General features: G+C 40.6%; 1 protein-coding gene across 13 annotated transcripts in view; it reads left to right on the top strand.

Annotated features, from left to right (window-relative positions):
- The window catches only part of CIT (citron rho-interacting serine/threonine kinase), a 154492-nt gene that overhangs the window by 75556 nt on the left and 63806 nt on the right, over positions 1-15130 (top strand). For 10 of the 13 annotated variants that reach the window (XM_070516166.1, XM_070516167.1, XM_044775777.2 and 7 more), the window contains 7 exons: positions 14-133; positions 4470-4640; positions 4901-4951; positions 5458-5511; positions 7824-7964; positions 9853-9978; positions 13285-13380. In XM_070516166.1, coding sequence (XP_070372267.1) covers positions 14-133; positions 4470-4640; positions 4901-4951; positions 5458-5511; positions 7824-7964; positions 9853-9978; positions 13285-13380 — 759 coding nt within the window. The remainder of the gene's footprint in view (positions 1-13; positions 134-4469; positions 4641-4900; positions 4952-5457; positions 5512-7823; positions 7965-9852; positions 9979-13284; positions 13381-15130) is intronic. The other 3 variants (XM_070516170.1, XM_070516169.1, XM_070516168.1) reach the window with 1 other exon arrangement.

Here is a 15130-nt window from a genome sequence, read left to right as displayed (position 1 = left end):
TTGCTTTCTGCAGAGCTTAAAGCGAAGTTTGGAGCAAGCACGGATGGAGGTGTCCCAGGAGGATGACAAAGCACTGCAGCTTCTCCATGATATCAGAGAGCAGAGCCGGAAGCTCCAAGAAATCAAAGAGCAGGTATGACAGCCTGCCCGGGAGCACGGAGGCAAGCCGGACCTCTAATTTCAGGAGAGGCGTGTTTGAGACACAGAGTGAGGGAAAGGAAGGGAGGTGGGGAGAGAGCTATGTAGGTCATTTGGAAACTTTAGATTCCTCATGATTTTTATATACAGTAGAGTGCTTCTTTTGGCCCCTTTTTGAAGTCTGTGCCCCCAGATGGCTACTCTTTTCGATTAAAGGCGTAGGTTTAAAGCGAGGGCAAACTGCGGTCTCTGGCGTAAATCTTGCCTACCACCTGTTTTCCATGGCCACGTGCTAAGAATGGTTTTGCATTTTTAAATGGTTGGGGAAAAAAATAAAAGAAGAAAAATATTTCATGACACGTAAAAATTATATAGAATTCACATTTCAGTGTCCATAAATAAAGTTTTATTACAGCCACGTTCCTTCATTTACATATTGTCCGTGGCTACTTATCACGCTGTAATGGTGGAGGTGAGTAGTTGTGACAAAGACCATGTGGCCTGCACAGCTGACATTGGTTACTGTCTAGCCTTTTGCAGAAAAAGTTTGCCAGCCTCTGCTTTAGACTATTAGAAAAAAAGTCAAATATTTTTATAGCTTTTCACATGTACTTTAAGTTTTTGAGAGAAACCAGGTTAATTCATAGTTTTACTTATATAAAGAAATATTCTGGAAGAGTTTGAGCAGTTGAGGCCGAGTCAGAATTGACGCAGCAAATCTGAGTGCAGAAAGCCATCCCTGTGTGTTAATTAAAAGAATCGAGATCTTTAAAAAGCGTACTCTTTTTTTTTTTCCCCTTTCTAAAAGGGTTTTCTTTCTAGATGGTTCATTTTTATTTCACTTCATTGTTTCCTTTTTGGCATGGATTTTTCTGTCCTTTGAAGAAACTGTAAATAGAAACTTTAATGAAGAGATGGCAATGAGCAATTGGAGAGCTGAATTATCAGCTGCCAGGCAACTCTCATTCACTTCAGAAAATCTAATGGAAACAGTGATGAAAATGAACATTTTTGTCTCTGAGTAGCACAAACTTAGCCATCTGGGTGGTGCTAAGGAAAGAAAACTCCTGCAAATAATTTGATCTGTTAACTATTCTTTAAAGAAAGAATTATTTTGGGGATTTTGTTGGCACAATCTATTTATCACCATCATATTTAAAATGATTGGTTAATATCCTCTTCCTTGCTACAAATGTTATAAATAAACGTGCATAGGAAACGTTGCAATCTGGCTATTAGGTTTCTGAACAACAATACTAATCTTAGAGATTGTGAAGGCCACACACCCAGTCTGAAAAATCTGCTTTGACGGTTGACTCATTTCTCTTTTATCAACATAGTTTTTCATCCCAAAAGTTTCAAGAGGTTGGGAGTCTTTTTCTCCCATTAGTTCAGTGTGTTTGGAAATTGACATTTGGTGACATCCTGGGGAAATGAAAGCTGTGCTTGGCCACCAGAGGGAGCAGCTGGTGTCCGCGAATTCCATAGAAACAGAATTATTGGGACATTTTGAAAAGGTATATGCTGGTGGTTGAGTTCAAAGAAATGGCTTTTATGATTCATATCGCAGTTGGCATGCCTGTGGAGTTTTAGATTTAATCTTGCTGAAAGTTCCATGGGGGGGAGGAAAACTTCAGATTTTATTTCTCATTGGAAGAAAGATTTGTTAAAATGACTTTTGGTAAGTTTGTGCGAGCAGGATGTTTGCAATACAGGAAGAAGCATTTAATACTTTCAGCAAACTCCCAGTACTTGGTTTGCAGCATGTTGATTCCTCCCCGATTCGGCATTTATTCCCCATTCTTTCTCTCAAAAGCTAATTTCTGTACAGCTACTTATTTATTATTTTTTAATATTCTGTTTCTGCTTTGCTAGCCTCTATTCAGCATTTGGATTTGGTTTAACATAAAGACACCTGAGAGACTCACATGATGGATTCATACACCATTGCTAGAGGTGTTGATTCCCCTTGCCCCCACATCAGGAGAGGAAACAGGAGTTCCGGTGACACAGGAGGCATTTGTGTTTTGGGATTTCTGATTGAATAGGACCATGTCTGAAACTTCTTTCCCACTAAATTCGGAAGCTCCATTCGGAGGACCTACTTCAGGCGGGCGTCAAAGGTTGTCCATGTTCTGATCCCGCTCAGCTCCGACCTTCAGCTCCGTCCATGCTGAGATGCGACAGCTCTCTCAGCTGTCTGTGGAAACAGGCCTGATTATCTTCTCTCAGATTTTTCCTGAAGCAGAGATTTGGTTAGCTGTTGGATTTATAGGATTTCCTTGAAGTATTCAGCATAATAACAGCGGCTCAACTTTTGATGCTGTAGCAGTCTGGGTGCCCCCAGAGCTCAGAGAGCTGACAGAGATGTTGCCTGATTCTTGCCTTCCTCCCCCTGGGTGCTGACAGCTCAGGAAAGAGAGATGTTGGTGGGGAAGGAACAGTGCTCTGTCCTCCTTCTTGACAAAACACAAAAATTACCTTCTCTTCTCGCTGACGTAAGACAGAAAAGGGAGCTTGAGGATAAAAGATGCCTGAGATTTTCTCCCGGATCTTTGCTTCCTCTTCATTTTGGTGTTTGTGCTTGTGGGCAGGGCCGATGGTACTTTGAGGGGCCCATAAAATGTTTCAATTTTTTTTTTCAATCGGAAGAAAAAATTGAGATTTAGGTCAAAGAAATTGTTTTCGTAGATAATATTATGTGAATGCAGTTGTAAAATAGAATTTTTAATATTTCTTTCTTTCTTTTTTTTTTTTAATGAAGGAAGGGGTCCAGGTGGGCATAGTGCCCAGAGTCACGAAAGTCGTAATGTGACCCTGGCTGAGGGGTCTAGCAAAACTTCGAGTAAAGGATGTACTGTTTCACATAATCAGCTCATGTTCCACTCTGTGAGTTCAGATAATTGTGAGCAGGTCATAAAGACCTTTGGCTATATAACCCAGGGTCACCCACTTACTATGCACCACCCAGCAAACCTGGTGCCCATGAGTTCTGGGATTGACCTTCAGTAATAGTGTGCTTTTGAGGGGAGGGAGTGAAATGAGACCATGCTCCACTCTGGGCTCATTTTTCCCTTCTACCAATGATATATAGAGAAGGTGTGCTTGCATGAAAACTATCCAATTTTCATGAAAACATCACCTCCTCTTTAGTGTGCATTGAGGGGATTGCCTGCTACAATGGGGTGAAAGGTTTACTTTATACCCTGTTAATAAAACAAAAATCAATGACATTTCATTGGTTAAAAACATATCCTTTCTCAACTGATACCTCATCAATTATTTCTTGGAAGAACGGATCTTAGAGATGTTCACTGTAGGTTGTGAATGTCAAAGACAGTCTTGATTCAATTCCTCGTCCTTTTCGTTTTATATCCCCTCCCACCCCCGAAGACACTTTGGGTTGGATAAACGCTCATTCATAATCCTTGTATGTATAAGTTTTGATTTTGCTAAGAGAATATTTTCATACTCTGCCCCAAAGTTTTCAAAATCATCGCCCATTTCTTCTGGTAAATCCAAGAAACGCTTTGATTCGAATCCTCTGTTTTGATTTCAGAAATTCATTTTGGAAAAGGTTGGGCAGTTTCGATCACTTTAATGGGTTCGCTTGTGGCAACAAGATAATTCTTTCTTGGGAGTTTTTCTCACGAGATATTTTGACCGGAGCCAGTGTTTTCTGACTCTTGAAAATTTCAGCGTGACTTGCATTTCAAGAGCAATGTTAAGTTCACCATTCAGTTTTGGGCCCAGAAAAGTTAATGGTGAGAAACTGACATGATGAGTTTCACCTTCCAAGATTCTTTCCACCGAGATATCCAATTACCCCCTTGTGCCGTCTGGAAGGTTAATTTTAAAACTAGTACCATATCTAATTGTATTAGGAGCACATGACTTCTAAAGGACAAATCCATATAAATGATTACCCTTGGAAGGAAGCTACACATATAAGCAGTTTATCCTAGTTGTTTGAGGAATATCCCTTTGAGCTCTCCTGTATTACAAATGCCTTAAGGTTCTGAGCTTTTTGTGCAGTGTTATTTGCTCAAAGGATCTTATTCTGCATAGGCACATGTGTTCCAAGAGGTGTTGTAATGATACATGATCTCCATTAAAACAGTTTAAAGATTTAATATTCTTTTCTCTCTCTTCATCCTCCCCACACCTGTCCCTTTTGCCCCTGTTTCTACTCATCATCTCTCTAGGTCTATCCTCCGCTGATCTCTCTTCACTGTGCTTCTTCCCTCTGGTTGATGTTCTTCCATCTTCACTGCCTGTTCTTTCTTCTAGGAGTTCTAAAGTTCACCTTTCTTCCGTTGCCTGCCCTTTAGGAGTACCAGGCTCAAGTGGAAGAAATGAGGTTGATGATGAATCAGTTGGAAGAAGATCTTGTTTCGGCAAGAAGACGGAGTGATCTCTATGAATCTGAGCTGAGAGAGTCTCGGCTTGCCGCCGAAGAGTTCAAGCGGAAAGCGACAGAATGTCAACATAAACTGATGAAGGTAGCCAGCCACCTGCCAGGAGAGTGCTTTTGGGGGTAGAATCATGGAATATCTCAGCAAGATTTAAGGGAATACTAGCCTAATGAGTATACATTTGAGAAATAATAGGTTACGCTGAAAAGCTCCTGGTCTTTATAGAACATAACTTGTCATCATCATCATCTCGGCCACAGAGACCAGGAAACTACAGCAGGTAGTGTTGTCTATAAGACTTTTAGGTTCTTGAGATTTCCCATTATGTTGTATCTTTTAAATTACAGGCTAAGGATCAAGGGAAGCCTGAAGTGGGAGAATATTCCAAACTGGAGAAGGTATTTTCCATTATTGGTATTGCTACTTTTGGTAGATAATCTTTTAAATGTTACTATCAGTGGCCAGTCATTGGTTCAGAATACTCTTGCACTGAATAGAGAACTTTCTTCCAGGTTTGTTTTGTTTCTCGTTTAGCTTCAGCCAGGGTTCTAACAAAGATAAAAGACACCTCTTTCTGTCATGCCTGCTCACAGTAACAAATAAACCCAGACTCTGAGTAAAACATATGTAAAAATTCTTATTGTTTTAAGGCACTGGGCGACTTTGATTCTCTTTTTGCCGTTTGTATGTTGCTGGTTCTAGAGAAATAGTCAACGTGGAGCTTTACACTGGGACATTCAAAGACTTCTCTGATAGGCCATTGTTCTTCCTGTCCGTTAGTAGGTACTGGAAAACAAAACAAAAAGACCCCACAGAAACCTCAAGAAAATAGGACTGCAGTGAATGTCGCAAGACCTTAATGCCGATTTGCCTTTTGCTTTATTTCCTGGGATTTTAATTTTAGATCAATGCTGAGCAGCAGCTTAAAATTCAGGAGCTCCAAGAGAAGCTGGAAAAGGTAAGCCCAAAGTGATTTTCTGGGGAGCTTACCCCCCATTTTTAAATACTTTTCTTTTTCTTGTCCCAGAGTGTGAAAGATGAAAGAAATAGAATTAGTTCCCCAGCGCCAAGGAAGATGAAGGGGGAGAGAGCCATTACCTGAAAATATCAGAGTTCTGAATATACTTTTTCCTTTTGAGAGGTGTCAGCAGTGTTTATTTTTAAAAGCCAAGCTGTGTGAGACTCTCAAGTAAAAGTTCTAATTATACTATCACAGAACCCAAGAGGCCGGCTTCTCTCCCTTCACGGGGCCAGGCTCCCCACTTCGCACATTTGTAAGAGAAGCATGTGTTGTTCATGACCCAGACTGCTTTCAATCAGAAACTCTGTGGGCAGCATTCGTGCGCGTTGGAAGGCTGGAGGAGCCGTGGAGTCATCTGGTGGTTGGGAGCGGGGCGGGTTTGGTTTACAGCATCTTGCGAAGTTTGTGCAGATGACTCTCCCTTTAGTTGAATGCTGGAAATGCTAATGGAAGGCCGGAATGAGCGTGGTTCTGAGACATGCTTTTCACGCCAGGAATGTTTGAATGTGTTTACTGGGTTAGTTTAATAGAGCCCCTTCTTACTTATTGTGGGTTTTTTTTTGTTATTGTGATAAAAAACACATAACATTAAATTTACCATCTTAACCATTTTAAGTGTACAATTCAGTTGTGTTAAGTATATTCATTTTGTTGTGCTAGGGATCTCTAGAACTTTTTCATCTTGCAAAACTGGTACTGTGTACCTACTAAGCACTAATTTCTTTTCCCTCCTCCCCCCAGCCCTTGGTAACCACCTTTCTATTTTCTGTTTCTATGATTTGGACTACTTCAATACAGTCATGTGATGCTTAATGACATTTCAGTCAATGGCGGACCGCATATATGATGGTGGTCCCGTAAGATTAGTACCACATAGCCTAGGTGTGTAGTAGGCTAGACCATCTAGATTTGTGTAAGTACCCTCTATGATGTTTGTACAACGACAAAATCACCTAATGATGCATTTCTCAGGACGTATTCCTGATGTTAAGCAATGCGTGACTCTACTTCATATGAGTAGAATCGTATAGTATTTGTCCTTTTGTGACTGGTTTATTTCACTTAGCATAATGTCCTTGAGGTTCATCTGTGTCGCAGCATGTGAAATGATTTCCTTCTTTTTTAAAGCTGCATAATATTCCATTGTATGGATATACCACATTTTCTTTACCCATTCATCTGTCCCCTTCTTACCTAATTCTTGCACTCACTAATGAAAGCCTCTACTGCCCTCTTTCAGCTTGAATTTTGTGTGAGGATTCATGTTTCCATTTAGGACCGTGCTCTCCAATAGAGTGTGATGCAAGCCACACATGTCAGCCACAGATATAATTTTAAATTTTCTAGTAGTCTCCTTAAGATAAGCAGAAAGAAACAGGTGAAATTATTTGAATGATATATTTAATCCAAGATATCCAAAATATCATTACAGCGTGTATCAATATGACATTTACATTGCTTCAGGTTTTAAATGAATTAAACTTAAATAAAATTAGAAATGAATTTCCCAGTCACATCAACCACGTTTCAAGCACTAAAGGGCCACGTGTGGCTAGCGGCTCCATGTTAGTGCTGGTCTTGAAGTTGGAGTGTTCTTGCAGTTTCCACTTTTTAAAATTATATTTTAAAGCAAGTAAGTGTGAAGTTGTTAGTCTTTTAAACTTAGATGTTTACTATGATGCTATAAGAGCTGCATTATAGTTAAGACCTAAATAAAAATTAACTTCAAAAGATTTAGCTTTTTGTTTTTAAACATAGACCTTGTAAACTACCGTGAACACTGTGGGGGTTGAGCCCTTTGAAAGGCACTTATTTGAAAAAAAGTTTATAGTTTTTATCTTGTTTTCTTATAAAAGTACTTCAAATTCCCCATAGGAAAATTAGCAAACGAGATCATTAAATAAGGAGGAAATGAATGCTCCAAGGTAAATACATTAATACCTGGGTAGATGAATCCTTCCAGACCTTTTTGTTTGCATTTACTATGTTGCCTTGGGTCTAAGATACTAATGATTGTCAGATACACCATTATCTTATGTACCCCATGATAGGAAAAATACTGTCAATTTTAATCATAGGATGCATTCCAAATTCAGTGATGTTAAAATATGTATATATATATATAAGTGTACCTTAGACAAAATACAGAATAAAATGAATGTTTATATGTTTTGAAAAATGGCTATATTGCCACCGCCTTTTTACATGAATAAATTTGGCCATCTGTCCTGTTTCTTCTTTCCTGGTAGGCTGTCAAAGCCAGCACTGAGGCCACCGAGCTGCTGCAGAATATCCGCCAGGCGAAGGAGCGAGCCGAGCGTGAGTTGGAGAAGCTGCAGAACCGCGAGGATTCATCTGAAGGCATAAAAAAGAAGCTCGTTGAAGCCGAGGTGAGCAGGGGACCTCCAGCCTGTGGGACTGACCTGGGGTCCTGGCGTGGCGGCATGTGAGCCACTGTGACCCACCTTTGTACCACGGGAAAGAACCAGCAAAACCAGCCCTTGCTTATGTTTGACCAAACCGCTTTCCCTTCTGCAAATCCCTTTGAAACTTGAGAAGCTTGGAAATGTTTTCCCCAAAGGGGAGAAGGATTTGTCACAGCAGCTTCCAGTAGAAAGATGTTTTGATAAAAGCTTTCCTTTCTGTTTGTTTTCCTCTGACCTGCTCACTAATCTGGGAGGATTTATGTTTATATAGATGAGCTGTGATGCCATCCCTGAGTTTTTCTTTTTCTTCCCTCTGTACCCTTGTTTTTCCTTGCCTTTTCCCCACAGTGTTGATAACATATTAATTTTCAAGGCTTCAGCTATTACCTGTGTGTTGGTGACTCCCAGATTTATACTTTTGGGCCTCTTCTCTCCCTCAAATTCTTTGTTGTTGTTGTTGTTGAAATCTTTTATATAATATATAGGATATACATGAGTGTCTTCTCATTGTCAAAAACTTAAACAGTACTGGAGGAAATAGAACAAAAAGGGACACTTCCCCTTCACTCCTCTCCGCCTCCCCGAGCACCCGGGTGATTGTTCCATAGAAAGCCATAGCTGGTTGAACCATCCCCTGTGGCTGGGCCTTCTGCTCTCCGTATCACAGTGCTGGCATGAACCTACTTGCACATGTCTCTTTGGGGCCATCCTTACCCGCATTCCAGGCAGTATTTCCCACTGCTCCCCTGGCATCTCAACTGGGCATCTGAAGAGTGCGTCAAATCTAGAATGACCTCAGTGTCTTCCCTTCTCAACTTCCTCATGCTCCTCAGGGCTGCCGTCATTCACCTGGTCACCCCAGGCTTGAAACCTTGACGTCATCTGCTTCTCCTTGGACCCTGCCACTCAGTGAATTACTCAGTCCTACCCATACGGCCGCGCTGTCTCGCCCATTCATTCCCTGCCTGCCATGTTTGTAGGCCTCCATGGTCCAGGCCCTTTTCCTCTCAACTGAGCAAATATAGTAATTTTTTGACCTTCTCCTTCCTGTCTCTCCTTTCTCCCAGCTAACTCATCTACTATAAGACCCCTGGACCTCAAACACAAGGCTCGTCAGCACCCCTGCCCCTTCCCAAACCTATCAGAGCTTCCATGCATGTTAGGTGTACCCCTGAGCCTGGTACCTAAACTCTGAACCATTTGATGCACTAATGCTCCCCTTTCACCTTTTCTCCTGCCCCTTCCCATAACCTATCTTATGCTGCAGCCCCTCCACCTGGGGCCTAAACTGGCTCATGACCACCTCTGTGTTTCTGCCAACGCAGCTGCCCCTGTCTGAAAGGCCTTCCACCCTCCTCTCCTGCCCTCTGCACTCCAGCGCGCCATATCCAACCCCTCTCCACGCCTCACATCTCTGTGACTCCCCTCCTCACCTGTTCTGTTAAAAGTCCCCTTGCCTGCCTGCAACCCCCCACAGCACTCTGTACTTATTTACTTGCTTTCTGGCTCTTTCCCTTCTTAACTTATATAATATTTCTTTGTGTTTGTCTTATCTTTTCCAAGGGCAGGAATCATGTTGGCTTCCTCTCTGTATTTTCCGTGATGCCTAGTGTGGTACTTTGCAGATAGTAGGTGCTTGGTAAATATTTGAATGAATGAATGCACTCTTGTAACCTCCACAACCGAGTAATTGAATTATAGCGTCTTCTTTTCTTCACTGTTGCTTCGGGGTGCCTGAGGCTTCTCCTCCTGCCTCGAGTGTATGCTTCTTGAAGGCTCTCTCCCTCGGTGCAGGCGTTACGCCCATAGCAGTTACTCTATTAAAACTCTCTGATTGATTCACGATCTACAGGAACGCCGCCATTCTCTGGAGAACAAGGTAAAGAGGCTAGAGACCATGGAGCGTAGAGAAAACAGACTGAAGGATGACATCCAGACAAAATCCCAACAGATCCAGCAGATGGCTGATAAAATTCTGGTGAGCAGGAACAAAAGTTGAAAAGTTAAAAGATAACAGGTTAGAGGTTACAGAGGGAAGGGGGTAAAAGAGACAATTAAACACCATCACAGGGGCGGTATCGCTGCGTAGGTGAATTTAACAGAAGTGGTTTCAGTGTACGCCACATCACAGACTAGTGTGAAAAACCAAATGTTGGACATTTCAGCACTGGTAACAGGTCCATAAATATTATTTTTTTCTCTATTTGCTATACTGCCTGACGTTTGTTAATATGAACGTGCATATTCCGTCATTTCCGATACATTCCTACAGGAGCATTTACTTACTTCCATCAGCAGAGTTTTGTATGGCCGTTGACTTTGCAGTGCCAACGTAAGACACTGTCACCATTTAGCGCTAAGACCAAAACCCAGTTTCTTGCTTTTGGAGAAGAAAGAAATTAGCCATGCAGAATTGTTTTTCTCAGAGTAGTATTTGTTCAAGATCCATGTTCACCCACTCACTCTCTCTGCTCCGGTTGGTTATTATTATTATTGTTTTTTCAGTTTCCTTAGATATAGCAGGGCTTTTTTTAGGTATGTAATTGTCATGATTCTGTTTTTGGCTCTGAGGACCAAATTAACTTGATCAAGGAAGGCTCGGGTGGTACTTGTAGATGTGTTGAAGGTCTGCCCCTGCCAAAGGGGAAGGCAGGTGAACCTTTGAAGGACTCTCCTTGCATCTCAGTCCCAAAGCCAGGAATTTGACGCAACGTTTGGGAGACTTAGTGATGACTTGGAGTCTGTTCATAGCCTCCTCTTCCCCCGCCCCCGGGAGAGACTCTGGAGTAGTCAGCTGCTCCTCTCCACCCTAAGGAGGCGAGGTGGTGAGCAGGTCGCTTCATCTCTTTCGCTCTCTCTGCATCACTTCTGGGAAATGAGTCACCAGCAACTGTAGGAACTCAAGAATGGCCAACTTGTAGGCCTATACTTAATAGCAACAACAAACCCTTGAAAACTTTACATTTTTATGTTTGTGTATATATATATTTTCATGAGTATGTAGATGCTCTTGAGCAAATAGGTGAAAGAGAAATTGGTTAAATTGCTTTGCTTTGACACACGGTCTTCATATTTACGTCTGCACACAAAGGCAAATGTGACTGTTAGTCTACCCTTTCTGTTCTCTTGTTCTGTCATCAGAGTTCCTCTTGGCGATTGTCAAGTGTGTGAATTTTACGTGAGTAAAATTAGATCCTACCGAGATCTCACCACCACTCTCCCTTGCTTGGTGCGAACAAAGTGGTTAAGTCTTTTGTGGTTGCAAAGTGTTTCTCTGTTTAATGGTGATGTGTTCATTCATTCATTCAACAAATATTTAATGAGCTTCTACTATGTGCCAGGCACTGTTCTAGGAGCTGGAAACGTAGCAGCAAACAGCAGTGTTTGCATACCAGGACTGAAGAGTTTGATCGAATACATGTAGAAAAGATAACATTGAAAAAAAATGACAACAACAACAAAAAATGCCAAACGGCCAACAAGTCAGATTTTAGAGTCTCTGCCTTTCCAAAGGTTCACTTGCAGTTAAAATGTGGGAGTACAGAGTTCTCCGTTCTTGGAGTATATGCTGTAAACTCCCCTTTATATATAGACCAGAAATTTGGTCTTGAAGTCATCAGTCTCAGGGTCTGGGTTTTCGACCTATTTTTAGATTCTGATTTCCATTCCTGTGCTGTCTTATGAGGAATGAAACTAAGAAAAGATGATTATCAAGTGATTTCTTGTCAAGTGTATCTTGCCACCTGCCTGAGTACCTTTGTGGTTGTGACTTCATTTATTGGAAGGTGCCTTTTGCTCAAGAACCCTGTGCTTAGGCTGCAAAGTATCTAGGACATGGGCTAAGGGTGGTCCTTAATACTGTTATAAAATGATGAAGCTTGGAGACAGATCTTATTATGTCATTTGCTTTAAAATATTTGCTCTTCTGATAAGACCTTTCAAAACGGATAATTGGGATTCTCATTGTAGCAAAGTCTTTTGCTAAAGGAAGTCATTGCAGGGGGTCCTTTAGTGCACACACAGCCCTGAAAGGATGTTTTTATTAAGTAAAATCCTGTTTATATCAACTTTTCAAGACCACATCTGTTAGCCTGTAATAGATCTTGTGCACCCGGTCTTAAAATTGAACGCTTTACTGGCCCCCAAAGCACAGTCAATGCTTGTAGACTTTAGAATTTTAAAAGCTTAATCAGTAACATTTTATGTGCATGTGAATCTGAAAGTATTTTTTTTCCATTTTGTGGACATATCCTGTATAATTTCCTCATTCTTCAAAATTCTCATAATTACTTCCACTTCAGAGAAAAATTTCATAATAACGTGAAGAGATGAAAACTTGGAGTAATAATTTTTGATATTAGTAATTAACAAATGGGTCCAGATTCCTAAGAATTAATGTAGATGCAGAAATCTGCATTTAGAGAACGTTTCAGTGTGTTGAGTACTGCCTTTTGTAAGATGAGTTTATAATACATTTGGCAAATGAATTAGTATAATTTCCAAATGAATTACAATTTTGTTTAAAAGCAGAAATATTAATACAAGAATGAAGAGAACATTAAATTTGTGCCATTTATATTACTCCACATTCTCTTCCCATCTTTAATATATATGCATACATGTTTACATCGTTATTATCAGTGTATTTTATGTTACGCTTTGTTTCCATTAACGTTGCATCCTATAAACATATCATGCACATCTCCAGATGTTCCCATCTTCCACATACCAGTCAGTTAAAATAATCATTCAAAACTCAAAGTGTTTGAATCGTAACATTAGTTTTCGTTCTTAGCTAGGGTTCTTGAGCAATCATTTTGTTAATGAGGAAAGTACAAAATATTTTTTATCATCATCATAAATTAACTTTAAAATAAATTAAAATTCCTTTTCTCATTTAAGGCTCTCATAGCAGTGAAAATGTCCTGAGGCTCAAGCTAGTGGTCAGGGGCTTTGTGGTGTACTAAACTTTCAAATGTTGCTTTTGTTACTGTTATTTCTCTGTGCAGAGATGAAGAGCTGCCTTTGTGTGACCTGTCACACTGCCAGATTTCTGGTCCCAACCCACCAGCTGTGTGTATGTGTGTGAATTCTTGGACTTGGAAAACCCAGGGCCAAGGATTGGTGTTGGTTTCCTTCCCAAGAGCCTTAGGGCTAGTAATGAAGGAACAGATGCCTGTTGCCTGTGGTGCCTGTGCCAAAGTCATGTTTCCTGTGAATGTCTAACGTACACCAGCTGTGACCTTCCTTTTGCACACCTGACCGTCTGTTCTTTTGTGTCCAGGAGCTGGAGGAGAAGCACCGGGAGGCCCAGGTCTCAGCCCAGCACCTAGAGGTGCACCTGAAACAGAAAGAGCAGCACTACGAGGAAAAAATTAAAGTAAAGACACTTTCTGATCTTCCCTCACATTCTTCCTATAGCACTACATAGCTTCTCTCTCTTCCTGGGCACTTTGGGCCACTTCTTCCTAGACCCAAGGACTGTCTGGGGTAATTGCTGTCCTCAGGCCACGGTGGGAGGTTTTGAGGTGTTATCCATGTAGGGGTTTGGATATCAGAAGTTCAACAAAACATTTAAAGAAAAAATTTGGTTGTCACATATCTCAATTCCATCTTTAAGATACATATATATGTATAATAATTATTATTTTTTTGGTGAGAAAGATTGGCCCTGAGCTAACATCTGTTGCCAATCCTCCTCTTTTTGCTTGAGGAAGATTGTTGCTGAGCTATCATCTGTGCTGATCTTATTCTATTTTATATGTGGGACACCGCCACACCGGGGCTTGATGAGTGATGTGCAGGTCCATGCCTGGGATCCAAACCTGCGAACCCTGGGCTGCCGAAGTGGAGCACACTAACCCAACCACTATGCCACCGGGCTGGCCCCCCATCTTTAAGATATTTTTTGACCCACTGGCATTCAGTCCATGAGCCACAGACTCACCACATTCTTTGCTTTTAATTTCCTTCCTACATCTCAGACCTGAAATCCTTTTCCTTTTGTTTAAAATATATCCTTGAGGACTTTCTTTAGTGAAGATATGCTGGTGACAAGCTCTGTGTTTTGTTTGAAAATGTCCTTATTTCACCCTCAATCTTGAAAGTTGTTTTGACTGGGGATAGAATTCCAGGTTGGCAGTTATTTCTTATAACACTCTTTGGAGATATCATTCCATTGACATTTGGCTTTTATTATTGCTTTTGAGAAGTCAGCTGTCAGTCTAACTTGTTGCTTTCTTTGAAAGTAATCTTTTATTTTCCCTTTGGCTGCTTTTAAAATTTGCTTTGTCTTTCATTTTCTGAAGTTTTACTGTGATGTGTCTAGATGTGGATTTATTTTTATTTATCCTGCTTGAATTTACTGGACTTTTGAATACATTGGTATTTTTTAAATCTGTTCTGGAAAATTATTGGTCATTATATCTCAAATATTGTCTCTTCCCCTTCTCTCTTTCCTTCCCTTCTGAGAATTTGACTAGGCATGTGTTAGATCACCTTCAATCTATCCTGTTTCCTATTTTCTATTTCTTTATCTCTTGGTACTACATTCTGGGTAAGTTCCAACTGATTTACTAATTCTTACCTGTCTAATCTACTGTTAAACTCACCCATTGAGTTTTAAATTTCAGTTATTGTATTTTTTGTTTCTAGACATTCCATTTGGTTCTTTCCCAAGTTTACTAGATCATGTAAGACAAAATGATTTTCTATCCCCTGCATTCATTTTTAAGCTTGTCTTTTATTTCTTTAAACATATTAGTATAGTTGTTTTATGATCTATATCTGAAAATTCCAGTATCTGAATTATCTGAAGGTCTGTTACAGCTCTGTTGTTTCTCTTGGTTCTTCTTCATGGTACCTGTCTCCTTGTGTGTTTGGTCAGCTGCTCATTTTCCTTGGAAAGTTGTTAATGGGAATTCTTTGAGAGCTTGAATGAAAATGTGTGCCCACCTTAGTGAGTGGCCCCGGGCTCTGACCTTTCTGTCTTCTTACTCTTTGAGGCTATTAAAAATGAAGCTCAAGTTTATTGGGTTCAGCATATGCCTCAAGTTAAAGACAGCTTTGTGCCCTTCTTACCTCTCTGGGTTTCTGCTTTCGCTTAGATTTTAGTCTGAAATTTCTCACAT

Source organism: Equus asinus, chromosome 8 (assembly GCF_041296235.1).
Source record: "Equus asinus isolate D_3611 breed Donkey chromosome 8, EquAss-T2T_v2, whole genome shotgun sequence".
Lineage (NCBI taxonomy): Eukaryota > Metazoa > Chordata > Mammalia > Perissodactyla > Equidae > Equus > Equus asinus.
This window is presented reverse-complemented; position numbering and strand designations above follow the sequence as displayed.